The sequence below is a fragment of the Talpa europaea genome, assembly GCF_964194135.1.
Source record: "Talpa europaea genome assembly, chromosome: 8".
NCBI lineage: Eukaryota > Metazoa > Chordata > Mammalia > Eulipotyphla > Talpidae > Talpa > Talpa europaea.
The window spans coordinates 118,982,938-119,002,931 of NC_140075.1; the positions used below are offsets into that span (position 1 = coordinate 118,982,938).

At 55.4% G+C, this 19,994-nt stretch overlaps 1 protein-coding gene across 1 annotated transcript; it reads left to right on the forward strand.

Moving 5' to 3' along the window:
- The first annotated feature begins 9,992 nt into the window (after positions 1-9,992).
- Positions 9,993-19,644, forward strand: LOC311175069 (interferon alpha-inducible protein 27-like protein 2A). The gene is made up of 5 exons (XM_084239964.1): positions 9,993-10,071; positions 13,679-13,729; positions 18,022-18,048; positions 18,784-18,945; positions 19,404-19,644. The coding sequence occupies exons 2-5, from the start codon at positions 13,723-13,725 to the stop codon at positions 19,490-19,492; spliced, it is 285 nt and encodes a 94-aa protein (XP_084096090.1). The 5' UTR covers positions 9,993-10,071; positions 13,679-13,722; the 3' UTR covers positions 19,493-19,644.
- The last annotated feature ends 350 nt before the right edge of the window (positions 19,645-19,994 follow it).

Genomic DNA, 19,994 nt, shown 5'->3' on the forward strand with positions numbered 1-19,994 from the left:
AAGAGGAAGGGCTGAGTGCAAGATGAGCCCAGCGGGCCTGCCGAGCTCCTTTACAGCTCCTGCATCAGAGCAGAACACGCCCCCGGGGACATCCACAGCCAATGATATAGGTTTTGTTTGCTCAGGAAACTGAAACACAGACTTTACCCTTCTTCTGTCAAAGAAAAATCCAGGTGTGGGAGAGATCATTTTCCAATCACTTCCTGGACCCCAAGATCCCACCAAATGCCACCTTTCTCTGCTGCATGACAGCCAACAGTTGAAAGAGCCAGACACACACCTGCTCCCTCCTTCTCGCTCACAGCCCCTCAGCTATGCCCTGTGCACCACCTGGAGTGTTTCCAGGTGCTCTAGAAGTAATACGACAGCCAACACCTGCTTCCTCAAGGACTCCAGCGTGACAGAGGCAGTGAACACAGCCTGAGATTTCCGCCTCATCACCTCTCTCTGCCTGCCCACCCCCACTAGTAGCCACTCTCTAGAATTCATTCTTGATTTTGCCCATGCACAGGTTTGTGCTTTGAGAGGATACTTATGTTAAATTCAGAACATCCGGGCCTCCTCGGTGGCGCAGCGGTTGAGCGCTGGGTTGCGAAGCTGCCCGCAGCCTCTGCAGTGCCGTTTCGATCCCCGGCTGCTCCCCGGCCACCGGAGGAGGGTCCCACATGGCGCGCAGACCTCTCCTGCCGCCCGCTGCTCCCCTCAGCAGTGTCCTTCGGTCCTTCTGCCTGCTCTGCTCCCCGCTCTGGCTCTGGTGAATTCTCTCACCCTCCCGCGCTTCTGACTGTACCCAGTGCTTGTATAAATAATAAATAAATAAATAAATCTTTAAAAAAAAATTCAGAACATCCTTGCCACCTGTTAAATGTTCATGGTATTTCGAGTTTCGAAGAAAAAGAAGAGCAGAGAGTGGAGAGAAGAAAGGGAGAAGGAGGAGAACCAGAGAAAATTGCTGGACTGCTGTTGTGTGAAGTTCTCAGCGTTTTATGAACCAATATTGCGGCCAGCCTTGGGTTCTTATTATGATTGCTAGACGCCCTTCAGCAGTAACCTTTCCTGAAACACGCCAAAAAATTGAATTTTTAAAATTTATTTAAAATTTAAAATTTTATGAAAAATCAGAAAACATTGGGAAAGAGATTGTTATTTATATGACCTGGGGATGACATTGTATGCACCAGAGAGAGGAGAGTAAGCAAAAGGGGGAGGGGAGTGTGCGGCAGCCCCTGCCGCTGAACGCCAGTGAACATACTGGAAAGAGGGAGGCTTTCACTCAGACACATCCGAGTGAGTAAGACCCCCTTCCCCTGTGCGCTGGACTGGACAGTCAATGACGGGTAAGATCGGGGGCAGACTACAGAAGGCACTAGCCAGCCTCATGTCTGTGACTCCTGACGACCTAGGACAGGCGCAGTCCCCGAGGGGCTTCATCATGAAAATCTTTGGCGTTAAATTCAGGCAAATGTCTAAATGGCTGTAAGCCCAATCTAGGCAATAAGCCCGCAGTAAAAAACCCCTCCTTTGCTTGAAAACAAGGCTGCTAAGAGCTTCGCCTACAAACAAGCCTGATGGAATTACCTACAAAGCAGTTTAACCATTAACCAGTTAGTCATTGTTTCTGAATAAGTAGTAACTTAGCAACTTGTCTATAATTATACTATTTTCTTACCTACCTGACTTTTTCTATATATGTAAAAATCAGTTTCAGGAAATGTATTGTAACCACATATGCTTAGCAACTTGTAAACCATTAGCTAGAAAATTGTATTCTATGCCTAGGTAACAAGAAACATTGTTATGCTGGGAAAATAGATTTTGTGTGACCTAATGTCTTTTGAAAATGTATAAATATGCGTAATGATTTGAGCAAATTACATTCAGATCTTCACTCTTGAAGTGTGTCTGTCTGTCATTTATGCGCCGAATCCTTGACCATCCTGCACGAGTTTCACATCCCTGGGACGGCCTTGCCAGTCTACCGCTGCGCTGGTCCGCGGCAGGAGTGTGGCTTGGGGTGTGCAATTTAGGCAGGCTCTGCCCCAAACAGAGTTACTTAAGTAACTCTTACAGCATCTCCAACCAAGCTGAGGTTCTGCCTGTGGAGACTGAAGCAGCTACTAGATCATGGTTCCACCAGTGGACTTCATGCCACTGGGCAGCGGTCAGCAGCAGCTGCTCCCTAAAGCAGAGACTTGGGAGTTTGAGGAAACAGAGGAAGCGCTGGATACGGTTTCAACGTCAGGGCCTCCTGAGAGCCTATGGGGTCTCCGATCCCAGAGTTCTATCCTAAAGAGCCTCCTGTCCTGTTCATACCACTGTACTCTATGAAGGGAAGGTGCCTTTGTCCCCAGGCCCAAAGGCATGCTCTGCAGGGATTCTGCGATCCGCCATATAAAGACAAAGCATACTCTGTGTGCCAGAACCGCAGTAGGAATAGTGTGCATAGAGGAGAGAGAAGAGGATACTAGTGTTGTGTAAAGGCAGGACAGGACACAGTGCGGGTTTTCTGATCCCATGCAGACCGGGTAAAGGAGGAGTCAGAGTCCTCAGTGGTTTTTTGCAGGTCTTTTAATGGGGTTCAGCAGGTATGTGCAAGGCAGGGGTGCTGGCTGGGGGGCTGGGAGGCTGGCAGGCCTCCCAGCCCCCAGCAAGTCTTTACTCTATCTGGGCTCTCTGGCGTTGGTTCTGCTGCTTCTCGGCTTCTCTTTCGGCTTCGGCTTCGGCTTCGGCTTCGGCTTCGGCTTCGGCTTCGGCTTCGGCTTCTACTGCTGCTGCTGCTTCTGGCGTCCCCATGATGCCGCCCTTAAAAAGCACAGTCTTAGCTCAGCTGAATCCCATCTACCTATGCCCACACCCTACTCCAGGTGCCCGCCATCAGGCATGCATTCAGGACAAGGATCCATCATCTATCCTGATGGCGGAAGGGCAGAAAAGCCTGACATTTTCTTTACCCTACATGTTGCAATAAAACACCCTAGGCGACCCATCCCCTCGTGGGTAAATGCCCAGCCAAATAGGGTTGGCCCAAAGCAGGGATGCTGAGGCCTGGCAAAGGGGCAGAAGGGACCAGGCAAGTCTGGGAAAGAGCAAAATTAAACTACAAATCAAGATAAGGCTGTTATTGTCAGCCTCCTCCATGTCTCACCCACGTCTCCTCCAAGTGTCCCCACATGTCTCCATTCCAGAGTCTCCTTCTGGTAGGGCTGGGGAGGGGGCAGAGACGGGGCGAGACGCTAAGCTGGTATAGCAGGAATCTGCGCACACACGTTGCTCATGGCCCGTCTGTTCTGAGTTAATTTTCCAGCCCAAGGTCATGTCTGGAGGAGTGCGGTGAGCAGTGCTATCTGCAGACCGGCCTCAGCACACTGGGACGAGCCGGAGGCCAGGTGTCCAGGGGCAATTAGGAACTGCGGCGGCCGGAATCACAATCTCCTGGAAGCACTGAGGCCTACTTACTTCTGATTGCTATAAAAAGCCAGCTGGACATGATATGTGAAGGCGGTTTCTTTAGGGTGTTCACCCCCCTGTCTTCTAGATTGCCAGCTGTCTGATTAAAGCACACTCTAAAGATTCAATTTCTGTCTCTACCTTCTTGGCATTTGGTGGTGACAGGTGGCCCGAACTCCAGTCTCCAGGTTACAGTTCCATGACCCCCAAGTCCCTGGTGCACGTCCAAAGTTGGGAGCAAGCAGGCCCTTCTTCCTCACACGTCTCTCTGCTCCACTTGCCTCCTCCAAGTCTCCTCTCAAGTCTTCTCTCGCTTCCCCGTTTTGCTTAGCTCCAGCTTCTCTGGGTGGGCAGGGAACATGGAACTACCTGTTTTATGGAGCGTCCCCTCTGTTACATGCCACCAGTGGGGCAGCAGTTGTGGCAGAGATGGGGGCCCCCCATCCACCCTGCAGGAAGGCTGACCTTCCTTGGTCAAACAGGTGTCACATGGGCATTTGTAGGGTAAGGTAAAAAATCAGGCTTTTCTGCCCTCCCGCCATCAGGATAGATGAGGGAACCCTGTGATCTTGAATGCATGCCTGATGGCGGGCACCTGAAGTGGGTACACCTGGGCCAAGACTGTGCTTTTAAGGGCGGCGTCACGGGGACGCCAGTAGAAAAGCCGAAAGAGAAGCTGAGAAAGAAGCAGAGGAGAAGCAGAAGCAGAGAAGGCCGGAGAGCCCAGATAGAGTGAAGATTTGCTGGGGGCTGGGAGGACTGCCAGCCTCCCAGCACCCCTGCCTGCCATGTACCCATTGAACCCCAATAAAAACCTGCAAAACCACTGAGGACTCTGACTCCTCCTTTACCCGGTTTGCATGGGATCAGAAAACCTGCCCCGTGTCCAGTCCTGCCTCTACAGCATTGCATGGAGCATAGTGAGTGACAGTGGGGCCCACATGTGAAGACAGGAACCTGTCCCTGCCCATTGTCTGACCCCTGTGGCCCCAGGCAGGTCACCTCTGTGGACCTGTGTTTGATTGATGATCCACACCAGGGCAGGTGTTCGGCTTGTAGGAAAGCACAAATACGCCACGTAAAACATGCCTTTTTGGCAAGAGATTTATTTCACAGGAGGGGCTCTGGGCCTGGGTGGAGGCTGCCATTCTCGAAGTAGATATTTATAGCTGGAAAGAAAGAATTCTCTCCCTGAAGGATGTCTCTCTCACTGTACCAGGAGGATCTAAAGATCTAAACTTAGGTCTTTTCAAGGTAGAAGGCAAACTCTGAAAATTGCTTTTGAAAAAGATATTTATACACAAATATGTCTCTGTTAGGGCATGTCATTGGAAAGCCTAATTTTACCTCATTTCCTGGAGAAGATGGAACTGAAAACTGCATCCTTTTTATTTTTAATTTTATTTTTTTATTTCCCATCCTCCCAGCAGTCAAGGAACTTACCCTTTGCATGCCTTTGTTTATTGTTCCCATCTTGTCGCTAAGTTACCCAACTGGCCTTCTTCCTTCCTCACCCCCCTTGTTTTTCCTAAGCTATTTAACGACCCTGAAGGCAGGAAGCACACATGCTTCTATTAAAGTGCATTTTGAATGTGTTTTTTCCTATCAGTCTGTCTGATGCTTGTTTATTTGCCAGTCTAAAAGAACCAAGAGGATACAGGATGGTTTTCCTTGGGCTCCAACAGATGTGGCTTCTGTGCAGAGTCTGAAAGGGGGGGACAGAGCATATCCTGTTTGGAACCACTCATGTCAAAGACAGACCCTCATTTGCACACTTACTCTGCCCCCTCTCTCAATATCCAACGACTTTCCTAAGTGTCGTGTTGAGGATCAGAAAACCCAGGCCCCCAGCCGTCACTGTCCCATCCCAAAGTCAGTCTAATGCTCCACCCACTGCCATTTTCCCGCAACAGCCAGAAGGAAATTTTTTTTTTTAAAGATTTATTTATTTATTTATACAAGCACTGGGTACAGTCAGAAGCGCGGGAGGGTGAGAGAATTCACCAGAGCCAGAGCGGGGAGCAGAGCAGGCAGAAGGACCGAAGTACACTGCTGAGGGGAGCAGCGGGCGGCAGGAGAGTGAATTTAGGGAGCCTCCTCTGGTAGCTGGGGATCGAACCTGTGCTGCAGAGGCTGCGGGCAGCTTCACAACCCAGAGCTCAACCGCTGCATCACCAGGGGAGGCCCCAGAAGGAAAATTTCATCTGTCCAGAGCTCTGTTCTATTCATGGCCCCATGCCCTAGTGTCCTTCTCCTCCTGGAACAAGGTCCTGTAGACAATTCTCACCACTTGGACGGGCTCCATCGCAGATCATCAGAAAATTCTCTTGGATGCTGTTCCACTTCTTTCCACAAACTCTTGGTGCAGGGCTGGTGAGTAAGGCGCTGCACCGGGAGCTGGGGACAAGACAGGCCCTTTCCCAGGAAGGGCTCGGGGTCGGCTGGGCGTAGGGGTGGGGGACGACAGGCAGACCACCACCACTGCCCTCTCTAAGGACCAGTCCTTACGTCAGCCCAGAAAGGCAAGGAACAGCAGGATGTTGTTAGTCTCCTGTGGCTGCTGTAACAAAAGGTCATGCTCTGGAGGGCTTAAACACAAGGGAAATTTATTCTCATGGTTCTGGAGGCTGGAAGTCCAAGATCAGGCCCTAGTGTGCTGAGGTTCACTTCTTCAATGCCTGAGAATATGATAAAAGCTTGGAAGCTTCTCCTCCCCACAACCTCCCAAAAAAGAGCAGCACCCCCATCTTCCAGGTTTCATTAGCAGCCCAGCCCCAGATCCTCCTTGAATCAAAAGCAAAAGTTCCTGTTTAAATTAGAAGTCAAAGCTCCCCATGAGAAAGGCACTGGGTCTCATCTGCTTCTGAGAGGATGGTCAGGCAGGATCCTGTCCCCTCTTGCTGAGGGCCTGCTGGGGTTGTTACAGGATTAAAATACCAAAGTGCAAGAACCTTTCCAGAAGGACCCCTGATCTCTGGCGGCCTCTGGTGGAAAGGGTTCAAATCTGTACCCTGCAGCCCAGCAGCTTTCACTCCCCTGCAGAGTCCTAGACAGAGGGAAGCCTCCTGGCTGGATGCCTCCAATTCTGTCCTCCAAAGTCACTGCTGTGCAGCTATCCGTCCCTCCTGACCTCCCCTAGGCCCTCTATGCTATACTTGAGGCCAGTTCTCAGTTTCCAGCTCCACTGGCCTTGTGCCACAGGAAACACAGTGAAAAATTCTAAAAGGACCCCTCACGCCCCAGTGTGGACACTGCCCTCCCACTCCAGGGAGGCCTGCCAGCCACAGTCTCCTGTCTTTAGACTTTATAGGTCCCAAATCAGATATCTGCCCTTGTTTCCCTCAAATCCAAAGGGTTTCCTGTCAAACAAGCTCTGCAGGGGATCCCACAGGGTCCACGCAGGCAGGACCTCACCCTTGAACGCGGGAAGGCGCTGGGGTAGCCCCGACGAGTGGTTCTTCCCTTTTTGTTGTGCAAGTGCCTGACCTTGCGTTGGGTTACCCAGCCCTCCACTTCGGTGATGGCCCCGTAATCAGACACATCTCCCAGGACTCAATAGGAAACCATTTGTTTTAGAGACCCTGCTTGATTCCACACTGACTAATTGGACCACTTGTTTTTTGTGGGGTTTTTTAGGATTTATTTTTATTCATGCATAGAAGAACAGGGTGTAGGCCAGAGTTCCAGGGGTGAGAGGACTCACCAGTGACAGAGTGCGGAGCAGAACAGGCAGACTGACTGAAACACACTGCTGAGGGGAGCAGCGGGGAGACAGGAGAGGTCTGCTGCGCTGTCGGTCAGCTCCCTGGGCGGGATGGAACTCGCAGCAGCTGCCAATAGCTTCGTGGTGCTGAGACTTAACCCCTTGCACCACCAGGGAGGCCCTGGACCACTTGTTTTTTCCCCCTCTTGTGTTTGAAATTCCCACTCTTCTGTCTAAATTCACCCGAGTGAGCCAGAAAATGCCAGGACCCCACGCTTCACTAAGAAAAGCAGAGCCCACCTGTAGGGGGCAAGATGGGCCACTGAGCAGGTTTTCTGATCCGCCTGGAGCCCTCGTGGCTTTCTCAGGCTTTTATTGAGCTGTGACATATAGAGCAGCAGGCAGGGGTGCCGGGGGGGCCGGGAGGCTGGTAGGTCCCCAAGCCCCCGGCAAGCCTTCACTCTGGGCTTCTTTCTTGCTTCTGCTTCTCTTGGTGACGATCTCAATATTCCTCCCCTGGCCCACAGAAGTACACAAGACAGTTTGCAGCAATGTAACGACGGCAGATGCCCCATCAGGCAGGGCAATCCTAATGGTGGGAGGTCAGAAAAGCCTGAAAAACCATTTACCCTACACCACCCTCGTGGGATCTCTGCCTCTGCCGGCTCCGCCTTGCTGCGTGGCCCATGTAATTTTCAGGTCCTATAGATAATACACCTTTTATTTTTCCAAGGTTCCTGATTTTTCATAAGTTTACTCTCAGAGATTTCCTTTGCACATGTCAGCAAAGGATTTGCTGAAGGGCATCCTGCAACCTTAACAAGAACCAGAAGGCTGGGCCGGTCACAGCATCAGCTGCTGAGAGCCTGGGACCTTTGCACACCAGCAGCCCAGCACAGTTCACAGTCCATAAACCACACATGGCTTTATACTTTTACCACATGTGAATGTTAACTGCACAAGGTCTTGTTTGCCTGTGGGGAGGGTTGGGGTGCCAAGGAAATCATCCTATACCCCTCTCTCTGGTTGACAAATGATCAAACGCGCATCAGGCAGATGGATTAGGTAAAAAGACAAAAGAAGTTGAACAACGTGCCGACCTCCTGTGTACCTGGGAGAGAGCCAGCACGACTGGGTAACTGACCCACGTGCCTTCAGACACCCTCTCAAACAGCTCAGCTGAGTCAGAAGATTGTGGGGGGAGGGAGGGGTGGTCCCTTAGGGAGTTTACCAAGGAAGGCAGAGTAGACAAAGGCTGCAGATTTAAGTTCTGCCTTCTCTAGAAAAAGAAATTAGGTTTTCCTACTGTAGGCCCTTCCAGAAGGTAATTTGTAGGTAAATATCTTTCAAAAGCAACGTCCGTCCAGGGCTCAGAGCCCCTCCCATAAATTAGCCTTTTGCCTAAGACACATTTTGGGGTGGCAGATTCCTGGTCCCCTAAAGGCAGGCAGCTGAGACAGGAGAATTAGGAAGGATTCTCAGACTATGTTCATTTTATCTACAATGTTTAAATGCTTGAGCTGAGTGGTGAGCAAATAAATGTCTGTTTTACTATCACGTCTAGTGAAAGGTTGGGTGCGGTAAAGGAAAGGAGAGCCGGGCGAAGTTTCTCAGAGGGAGGGAAGGTTTATTGTGCCCCGGGCGAACCTCACGCACCCAAGGTGGGGGTCAGTGAAGCCACGCACGTTGTCAGGGGGAAGAAGCAGGGTTTTATAGGGTGAGGAGGGGTCAGGTGGGAAGTTGGGTTCGTATGGCGGGAAAAGTTTGTAGGGCGGGAAAAGGTTCATGGGGCAGGTAGAGGTTCTTTGTCTGAGAAGAGACTCCTAGGGGGAGGGGGGAGGCTCATTGTCTGAGTCCTCCAGGCAGGTATCTGCATTCCTGCCCCCCAGGTGGGCTTCCTGGTAGGCTTTTGCATTCCGGCCTCCTGCATGTGTAACAGGGTGGTCCCCAGGAAAGGGGGAGGTTCCCTGCCCCACCCAAGGGAGGGTAGAGCTGAGCAGGGAGAGGAGAAGCTGCAGAAGAGACTAAGGAAGGAAGGAAGCAGGATGGAGCCTGGAGACCTGGAGGAGGCGCATGGAACCTAGAGACACGTGAGGAAACTGCGCTTGTCTTTTGGTCGTGGACTGGGTGACACAGATGTGGGTGAGACCCGTGGGGAGGTGACCATGGCAGCTTTTATCTTGATGTTGATTTTGTTTTTTTTCTTCCGGGCTTGTCTGATTGTTTCTGACCCTTTGCTGTGGGTCCCCACTGGAAGGTGCTTTAGACTTGTGGCAGGCTTTGGGGCCTTGCTCTGGGCCAATCCCATTTGGATGGAGTTTTACCCACGAGGGGACGGGTAACTTTGGGTGCTTCACTTAGAAACTAGACTCTTTGCCTTACCTGTATTGTTTCCTAGTTTTATTAAAGTTCCTTCCCATTAAAGTCTCGTGTGTTTTGTGTTGATGCGGCGGATGGCAGAACCCATTTAGAATAGGCAGGTTTGCGGGGTTTGGGCTGCCCCTCTCCCTGTCCTATAACACATGGACCTTTTATCTAGATTTGGGGGTACCTGAAAATAGCTGAGGCTGTGCACAGTGCGTAGATGAGAGGCTGTGAGTGAGGAGGGGGACGCAGGTGTGAGCCTGGTTTGTTCCCCTGTTGGCTGTAATAGCAGCAGAGAAAGGTTGGCACCTGGCTGAGCTCTTGGAGTCCAGGAAGTAACTGAGAAACAATCTTTGCAACGGAGTTTTCTATTTATGCCCCAAAAGAGAACAGTTTCGTTTCTTAAGGAAATGAAACTTATCCCACGGTCTGCCTGCAGCGCTGGGGGGCGGTGCGTCACTCTGCTGCAGCTGCTTTAGCCTGGCTCCGCAGACAACAGGATCAGACCACAGGCGAGACTGCCGGGTCGCTTCCACATTCAGACTCTGCTTCTCCTGGTAAGATGGCGGTGCGGGGTGGGCTGGGGCTGCTTCTTCCTGCAGCCCCAGCTGGGAGGCGGGTAGGGAGCTGTGCTCAGTGAGCTCTGGGAAGCCACAGACTGTTCTTTTGTTTCTCCTGGGGGCACTGTGATAAGCGGACAGGGGCTTCCCGAAGGAAGGGACTCTGGCTCCCAACTGCCCCAGCTCAGGGACTCTGGAACTAGGAACCTGTCCTTGCTGCACTTTCCTTTAGTCCTACAGGCAGGTATGGTCCGGAGAGGCTGAGGGAAGCGACAAACGGAGGAGGAGCCCAGTGAGAGCCCTCACAGCCTCCCCTCCAGCCCTGGCAGGGAAACGTTGACCTTCGTGAGTCACTTCCCATTTATTGATCAGCTGTAAAATGCTTCCCTAATCTCTTCCTGTATTAATGAGGCAAGTCCATGAGAGCAGGAACTCAGGGCATCCTGACTCAGTGTTGGGGTGCAGTGACTTCAGTTGTGGGGCTGACAAGGTGGATGAGTCAGCAATAAATGAAGCACATGCTTTGCAAACAGAAAGCAGCCTTCAGGCTCCGGGTATAGCTCCGGCTCTAGCTCCGGCTCTGGCTTTATCCCAGGCACCGGGACCCTGGCATTGCCTTTACTACACGGAGGCAAGCAAAACTTAGCGAGTTTACAAGAAAATCAGGCCCCAGGACGCTAGCCCCCTACAGCCTGGGAAAACGGTGGGGATGCTGAGGCTCCCTAAGAGCATTTTAGAGCATGTGCCAGGAAAAGCTTTTCTAGAGTCCAGCAGGTGAGGGGTTAAAGCATCTCTCTGATTTCATCTGTGCCTGGAGGAGAAGAGGGCTGAGTCACAATTCCCCCATCTGTTTATCTTCCTGGGAGTCTGGTTGGCCAGGACCCTGCTTGACCTGGCCAGTCCATTTCTGCCTGAATTCTTCGGCTTGCACCCCTGACTTGAAGCCAGGGAGAGGTACCCTTTAATGGTGATGTTTTGTTCACACTGGCAACCTGGTTTTACCATGTAGACTGAGCAAGGGAGGTTATTCTTTGGAATCATCCAACCCAAGAAAAGAAATCCCCACATTCTCAGCCTGGGACGAGTCCCATGAAAGGCCCAGCCAGACCCCAGCATGGGCCCCAAGCGCGCAGAGCCAGTCCCAGGCTGCTCAGTCATGAACATCTCTGCAGCTTGGACAGGAAAGAGAAGTAGACGAGCCCCCCTTGTCACTGGCCCTCTCCCTTCATTCCCCCACTGGCTTGCCCTGCACCCCCAGGAACACTGAGCTCCTGACAAGAGCAGCTTCCTCCCCCCTGAGAGAACAAAGGGGCCCAAAAGGGGCTGCCGCAGCCACTCTGAGATGATGGGAAGCACAGCCACTCTGAGATGATCGGAAGCACGGAGGGTGGAGGCAGCCGGGCGGTGAGGGGTATTGGGGACCTGGCCAGGTGCTCACAGGTGCCATGACTCCTGCAGCACCTGGGCTGGGGAGGAGAGAAGAATGTCTGTCTCCCAGTGCCCTCCCTCCTTCCTCCTGAGCTCTCAAGCAGCTTCCTGACACCCCCGTGTCAGCCTAAACACCCACAGGGCACTTCTCAAAGCACTGGGCCAGGAGGCTGAAAACACAGAGGCGTCCCGCTCCGATTTCTGTGGTCACAACATGGCCGCCGCCGTCCCATGAAACCCACACAGGTGGCGGGGCCTGCTGCTATAAAGAATGGGCTTCCTGCCGGCAGAGGACACTGGCCCACTTTGTGGGTGCTTCCCAGAGAATTTCAGCCCTAGTCAGCTCCCTGCCACTGCTTTCTCCGCCTGCCTCCTCCAGCTACTGGCCAGAGTTCAAGGATTAAAATGACTTCCCTGATCAATCAAACAATTTCAAATTGATGCAGGGCCAGGAGTGGGCAGGGGAACAGTTCCCTCCTCCTCCACCCAGACTTTGTGTGTCTTTGGTAAACAGGCATTTTCTAGAGGAAAAGGCAACCAAGAAGGAACATTTTTCCAACTGAAGAGGCTGCTGGCTTTCCTGACACGTTGCACTGACTTAGAGACTGTCCAGCACTGATTTACCCTCCAATGCCCTTGGCACTCAGCCAGGCCTGGGCAGCTGGATGGGTCACCCCAAAGCTGAGCTGTGTTCTCTGCTGGGATTCCCGCAGGTCTGGGCCTGTCTCGGGCCTGACAGGTGGGTCTTCCTGGCACAGACTGGAGCCCCTGTTGAGCCTCATCTTAAGGAAGTACATGGCTCAGGCCTAAAGAGCAGGTGCCCAGAACTATCTGATAGGCTGGTTCTGTGCTTTCTCAGGCTCAGCCCTGTGGGCTCCCGAGAACAGATAGGGAAAGGGATATTTCTTAGGCAAAGGCCCCAACACAAGGATTGTAAGCAATGAGCAAGTGACTTATTGGGGAGGTGTCCTCAGGAGCCTCAACAAGGGAAGGGGAGAGAAGGAAAGGCAGGAACTGAGAAGGACCCAAATTCAAGAGGGGGTTTGTCCCTAGAAACTGAGGCTCCAGCCCCCGGGGGACCTCCATGGGACTGTGGACAGGCCCCAGGGCTGCCCACCTGAGGGAGATTTATCCCCCAATGCCCATCTACTACTGGGTGGGGTACCCACACTGACACCTCCAACCTGCTTTGCAGTTGTCTGGCGGTGGGGGGGGGGTGTGGGGGGAGGCCCTGCAGGAGAGCAGGGGGCTGGCTTAGGGCAGTAGGCAGGTGAGCCCTCACAGCAGGTGAGAGTACAGTTGGCATGGAGACCCAGCATGCTGGGCAGATCAGGAGAATGGTAAGTTCCCAATACCTGCCCTTACAGACACTTACCTGCCTGTCCTTAGCAAAGGAACCGGCACCCCACCTTCAGAGACAGCCACCCTTGAAATGAACCTCTGACAAAACAGACCCCTTTTGGGGTTTCAGGTCTTTGCTCCCTATAAGATACAGCCATGTTTATCCTGGGGAGTCGCCTGCACTCCAGGATCAGTCTCATGGGGCGGAGCTGGGTTTGAGCTGTGTGGTTGTTATGGTTACCTTCCCTGCAGAGCCATTTTCAAACCTGCTGGTCCCTCCTCAGTCACACTTCTGTTTCCCAGGTGCATACCGGCGGGTTACCTGCATACCTGCTCCACCCATGGTGTACACCTGTGCTGCTCTCACCTGCTCACCTCCCCTGCAGTGGGGAGGGGCGGGGGCCATGGAGTTCTCTGGGGCTTCCCCAATCTCGGTCTAGGTGTGCCCTTTGTGCTTGGACCTGGGAAGGGGGTTTTTCACCATAGCCTTGCCCGGGTCTCTCTAGGGGTCCAGGAAGTTTGGCCTCTCCTTTGGAGTCAGTTTCTTTCATTTTCTTGCCAGTTACCGTGAATTCCCCTGTGTTCTAGGGGTCCAGGGTTTCCTGCCCTCCACCACAGAGTGAGGTTTTGTTCCCAGGGGAGAAGGAAGCTTGGGCCTCCGTTCCCAGCTCCAGTCTTGCTTCAGTGAGGGAAGTTTTCTCTGAGTTCATGCCTGGACTCCAATTTCTTGGGATTACCCAGGCATTGGAGAAAATCTGCAGGCTGGCATGGCCCCTCCTGGGCTCCATGGTCCTGCAACTGACCATCCATGTGATCCCCTCTGCTTGTTTTCCAGGTGAGGACGCCCTTCCCGGTCATCCTACAACCCACTTGAAGACAATGGCAGGTAACTGGTTCCTGGGCTTGCAAATCCACAGACCTCAACCACCCCCAGTGCTGCTCAACCGTCTGGGTTGTTGGTATTGAGGACACATCCCTGATAGAATCAGTAGGTACCTTCCTGTCAGAAAAGGGGTGCATGTACCCTGGAGATGGGTGAGCAAATGATGCTTTAGGACAGGAGGAACCGCGCTGCGGGTCCCAGGTCTGCCCCCCAACGGGCTGGTGACCCAGACCCATCAGCTGCCCTCTCTGGGTCTCCCTTGCCTTGTTGATCTAAGGGCAGCAGAGGGAGGATTGGCCCACTCTGGGGGCCCAGCACCAGGGCACATCAGTATAAGTGCGCAGGCCCTTCACCCCTCCTGGCCTCTTCCCCAAGCCCTGCAGGCTCAGCTCCCGGTCAGGCAGGGGCACAGGCTCGGCGGGCTGGTTGCCAGTGAGAGTCCAGTGGCCACACCCTGAGCTGCTGGCTGCAGCCCGCAGGCCTGGGCAAGTTTCGATTCTCAGGTTGGGCTCCACCCCCTGCCCCTGGGAGCCTCCAGGCCAGGTCTCATCCCAGGCTCTGGGCGGGCCGTGCAGTGTCCACTCTGAAGCGGGGCTGCCCGTGCTCAGGCAACAGGGACATGCTCATTTAATGTGGCCAAATACAAGGAACTACAGAGACCCAGAGCAGGGACTCTTGCTCTTCAGGGTGGGAAGAGGATTGGGAGGGGCTGTAGGAAGCCAGAGCGCTGGAGGAGGCCAGAGTGCAGGGAGCTGACCACATCTCCTGGCTGCTCCCCAGTGCTCCTGCTCCTGATTGGCGGCCTTGTTGCTTGTTGCAGGGCAGGCTCAGAGCAGACAGCTTCCTGCTCTGGGTGGAGGACACGCCCTCCCGCTGGGCCTGCAGGCAAGGCAAGTGCTGCTGGGCTGGCCAGTGCGCCTGCCTGCATGAGAGCACCCTGCCCAGGCCTTCCTGCTCCAGGTCACTTGTGGTTCCCTTGGCTGGTTTCCGCTGGCTGCTAAGTGGTCAGCATCAGGGCACAGGAAATGGCTTCCACTCAGTGCCCAGGGGCCAAGCACAGCAGGGAGCTTGGGGAGGGACTCACAAGCCAGACCACTGGCCCTTTGTTAAAGCCCTTGGGCTCTGGACTGTGGGCTCAGAGGGGCTGCTCCCCAGGAGGCCCCAGGGGAGAGCCTGTGCTGTGCTGTTTCTAGTTCCCGGGGGCTGCCGGCGTCCTGGCTGTTCTCTGGCTGGTGGTGACATCACTGCCCTCTGTCTTCCTTGTCTCCCGGGTGTCTTTGGGCCTCCAATCCCTTTCCCCCTTGGGAATAGGACAGCGGTCCTGTGGGGGGACTCGGGCCCCCCATGTCAGCATTGTCATCCCCACTTAATGCTAACTGCCTCTGGAAAGACGCTATTAGCCAATGAGGTCGCATTCATTGAAGCAGGCTGAGGACTGAGCGTGTCTTTGGGAGACAGAAGGTCACCCACGACAGAGCGGCCTTGAGGAAGAGGAGTCACCCCCGTGTCAGGTCAGCCGAGAGCGAGTAAGGGGAAGACTGAGCGGGGTGCTCCGAAGGGCTTCGCAGGGTTGTGGGGTCTTGGTGAGCCCCTTTCATGAGGACAAGGACAGGGAGGGCGGTCGTGGTCTGCAGGGAGAAGAGGCGGTGACGGGGCCTGTGCACGTGCCCTGAGTTCTTACTCACATCCTGTTCTTCCAACAAGTCCCCTCACCTGTGAGGGGCACACTGACGTCGCCTTGCACACTGAGGGGGACCAGGGCAGGTGGATTGGTGCTCGGGGTCCCACAGCTCTGGGGTGTGGGTGCCCAACCACCCTGCTACTGCCCCTGCCTGAACTAGCGCCAGGAGCTTGGCCCCGAGGAGCAGAGAGCCGGGCGGTGGGCGGAAGGGGACGGGGTGTGGGGGGAGGCGCCTTCACTCTGGAGGCGGGTGGTGGGTCAGGTGGGAGGCAGAGTGGTCTCCAAGGACAGGGAGACGGTGGTGGGCAGAAGCCAGGGGGAGCGGGCAGGAGCCACGGTGTGAGCAGGGAGCAGCGGGGCCGAGCCGCGTGGGCAGAGCAGGCGCCTGTCAGTGCAGAAGCAGGAGGGCCGGGGAGCGAGGGGCAGGGGCAGGGGAGGATAAGCCTGGGGTGGGCTCCCCGGAAGGTCTCCCCAGGTTGCCTTCATTTCCTTAGAGAAATGGGAAGTGAGGGCAGGTGGGAGGAGGCTGAAGGGCAGAGGAAGGTGTGAGGTCTGGGTGCCCTTGGAGAGGGTGTGGTGAGAACAGAGATGGGAGGGGATGGAGGAGCCCCAGGGCGCAGCAGGAGGGGCAGGGCTGGGAGGGCACTTGTGCTCAGTGGGTGTGGAAGCTGATGGTGAGTAGGGTGGGGAGCACGTGGATGAGGGAGGGCCGTGTGGCGGGTTATAACGTGACCTCCTGGAAAGACGCAACCAGCCTTCAGCCCAAACCTGGGCCTGAGCCATTCTGCGTGGTGAAAGGTTCGGCAGGGAAAGACGAGGACAACTGAATACCTTTATAAGGGGGCTTTATTGCGTCCCCAGGTGTAGAGAAAGGTAAAACATCAGGCTTTCCTGCCCTCCTGCCGTTAGACGGAACCTAGTGGTCCCAAATGCATGCCTGCTGGCGGCACCTGGAGCGGGGTGTGGGCCTAGGGAGATGGGATTCACCTGGGCTGAGACTGGGCTTTTAAGGGCGGCGTCACGGGGACGCCAGCAGAAGCCGAGAAGAAGCAGAACAAACGGAAGAGCAGAGAAGCAGAGACCACCGGAGAAGGCCAGAAAGCCCAGACAGAGTGAAGACTTGCTGGGGGCTGGGAGGCCTGCCAGCCTCCCGGCCCCCCAGCCCCCCTGTCTGCTTTGTATTAGGTAAATCCCAATGAAAAGCCTGCAAAACCCACCGAAGACTCTGACTCCTCCTTTACCCGGTCTGCTGGGTCACAGAAAACCTGCTCCGTGTCCATTCCTGACCCTACACCGGGCGAACTTCACGGACCCAAGGAGGGGGTCGGTGAGCGGGGCCTACTGTCAGGGGAAGGCAGGTTTTTATAGGATGGGGAGAGGGAAACCGGCTAGCAGGTAACGAGGAACAGTTGTTTTCTGATGGGATCAGCAGGTCCTCATTCTCGCCCCTGGGTGGGCTTCCTACCAGATGCCTTTTCGCCCTAGTAACTCTGGTTCCCGCCAGACTTTTCACATCGTCCAGGTGTCTCTGCCTGGTGCTGCCAGGGCTCTGGCCTCACTCAGGACACTAAGATGAGGCAGGGTGAGGTCTGGGGGCAACTAGGGGTGCCTCGCACAGAGGGTGATATGTAGGTGTAAAGGCAGGATGGGGCACAGGGCGGTTTTCTGATCCAGCAGACTAGGGTAAGGGAGGAGTCATAGTCCTGGAGCCCTCACTGGCTTTTGCAGGCTTTTATTGGGATTTCCCAGGCACACAGCAGGCAGGGGTGCTGGGGGGACCTGCCAGCCTCCCAGTCCTCAGCAAGTCTTCACTCTGTCTGGGCTCTCCCGCCTTCTCTCGCGTTCTCTCTGCTTCTCTCCTTCCTTGGTTCTCTGCTTCCCTTCTGCTGGCGTCCCCGTGACGCCGCCCTTAAAAGCCCAGTTGTAGCCCAGGTGAATCCCGTCTACCTATGCCCACACCCTACTCCAGGTGCCGCCATCAGGCATGCATTCGGGACCGCAAGGATCCGTCATCTAGCCTAATGGCGGGAGGGCAGAAAAGCCTGATGCTTTTACCTGACCCTACAGTAGGTGAGCCTGGAGCGCCGGGGCTGTCACTGCAGCCTGTGTTCTGGGATGAGGATAGAAAAGAGGGAGAGAACACAAAGTTTCACTTATTTCATCAGAAATAGGAATATCATGACCTCTCCTGCCGCCCGCTGCTCCCCTCAGCAGTGTATTTCTTTGGTCTGCCTGTTCTGCTCCCCGCTCTGGCTCTGGTGAATCCTCTCACCCTCCCGCGCTTCTGACTATACTCAGTGCTTGTATAAATAAATAAAGAAATCTTTAAAAAAAAAAAAAAAAGGAACATGCTTTTCTTGCAGTAAAAATAAAATTTTGAAAGAACACTAACACTATCAATGCATTATGAGTCTGTGGAAAACCACATGGTCTTTGACTGTTCTTCATCCACTCCACATTCTTAGTGTGTCAGACTTCTCTGGAAAACAGGATGAGTTCAGGCAGGGAGATTCTCCCTTCTGATTCCATGGAGAGAACCCTCCCCACGGTGGGCAGGATCTGGGATGCAGAGGGCGTGATGTGGCAGTGTTCACGGGTGTTCTTTTTTCCACAGATATCTTTGGATACGTGATTGGAGGAGGTGAGTCTCTTTGGGAAGGAGCTCAAATCCCATCTGCTTGGGCCCTGAGCTGCCGCTTCTCAGAACTGCCTTGCAAACCCTGGAAACTCATCCACTGAACTCGGAGTTCCCAGCTGGAGTGTAGACCAGGGTCCCCAATTCAGCGCCAATTCGGCAGAGCTCCAGGAGAGAACTCACTGCTGTCACCTGGCCACATGCCAAGTGCTCACAGCCCATGTAGCCGCCACGCTGGACCGTGCAGAGACGGAACCTTCCATGGCGCCCCCATGGAGCAAGACTGCCCTGCTCCGGAGAGGGAGGGCGCCCTGGGGACCCCACCTGCTGCAGCAGGGCCTGGGGGCAGAGGGCGGCCCCACCCACCACCTGCACAGGGAGGCGCTCTGGTGTTCTCTGCTGTCCCCCTATGTTTGGGGCAGGACCCTTCTGTGCTTACAGGGGGCTTGGGGGTGGGGGGCTCTGCTTCCTCAGCTGCATGTATTTGTCACCAGGGGCCCTGAGGCCCAGGGAGGAGAGGGGAGCTCTCCGGTGTCCCAGGAAAATAGGGGCAGGGAAGGGGCATTGGGGTCTAGCTTCTCGTGGTGCCCACCTAGTGGAGGTTCCCAGGTCCACAGCCGTCCTGTGCCCGGGCTCCGTCCTCACAGAGCCTGGAAGAACCCCACCCCGACCCCATCGGTGTCAGGCACATGAGGGGCTGTCTGTTCCACTGGGTCAACCTACAGGTTCTTTTCTCCACAGTTGCGGCGGTGGTGGCTGCACCCGTTCTGCTGGGCGCCGCGGGCTTCACGGGGGCAGGAATCGCCGCCGGCTCTGTGGCGGCCAAGATGATGTCAGCCGCGGCCATCGCCAACGGGGGCGGCGTGGCGGCCGGCAGCCTGGTGGCCACTCTGCAGTCCGCAGGTCAGTGTCCTGGCAGCAGAAGGAGAGGGAGGCCCACCTGTGCCCCCCGGCCCTGTCTTCGGCGTCCCCGGCCCCCACCCAAACCTGGCCCGGCGGGGAGGTGTGGGTGTCTGGGCCCGGGTGAGCAGGGAGGTCGCCTTCTGGACAAAACCCAGAACTTCTGGGCAGGTCCTGCCCTCTGGGGGCTCAGCCTCTCCGGGGAAGGCGAGGCAGCAGCCGTCTCCCGCAGGTGCGCCTGTCCCAGGGGGCTCCCCGCAGAGTGGATGCCGCTCTTTGGGGAGCTCCTGCAGCAGCCTGTCCCCTCAGCAGATACAGGGGTGCAGGGAGCAGAGCAGGGAGTCACCTGTGGGCATTTGTGGGTTCTTGGGCTTCCTGGGGGCCAGGTAACTTAACTCCACTCCTGAGACCGTAACTTGGGGTCTCCTGTTCCCTTCTGCTCACACCTCTCCTCTCCCCAGGGGCTGCGGGGCTCTCTGCCTCATCCAACGCCTTGCTGGGTGCTGCCGGCTCAGCCATGGGGGGCTGGCTGTGCGGGTCTGACGACTGAGGCCCTTCCTCCCTTGGCCATGGAGCCCACATGAGCCACGCGGGCTCCACAGTGCAGCTGACACGCCAGCGTCTCACAGGGGCCACCCCAAAACACAGCTGTGGCATATCCAAAGTTGTTCCAAGAAGAATGAGAAATAAAGACGAGCGGCCAAGACCCTCCACGAGCGTGGTGCTGTGTCGGCGCGTGGGCTGGGGGTGGGGGGTGCTCTGCGGGCGGTGCCGGGCAGGGCCTCGCCGGGAAGGAGCGTGGGAGCTGTGACAGCAGCCGGCTCTGTTCGCAGCCTCCCACTCCCGTCTGGCCTGGGAAGGCCCCGTCCTCCGCACCCAGGATTCGGGGTCTGCGTCCGGACCTGGAAGTCACAGCGCTGTGTCTGCTGCCGGGGGGCCCTTCCCCCTGGGATCAGGCTGCCTCTATCCAGGGCCTCTGCCCTCCTTGGCCCAGAGCAGGACATCAGCCCCCCAACCCCCACCCGGGACTGGACAGGCCCTGCGGGAGGGAC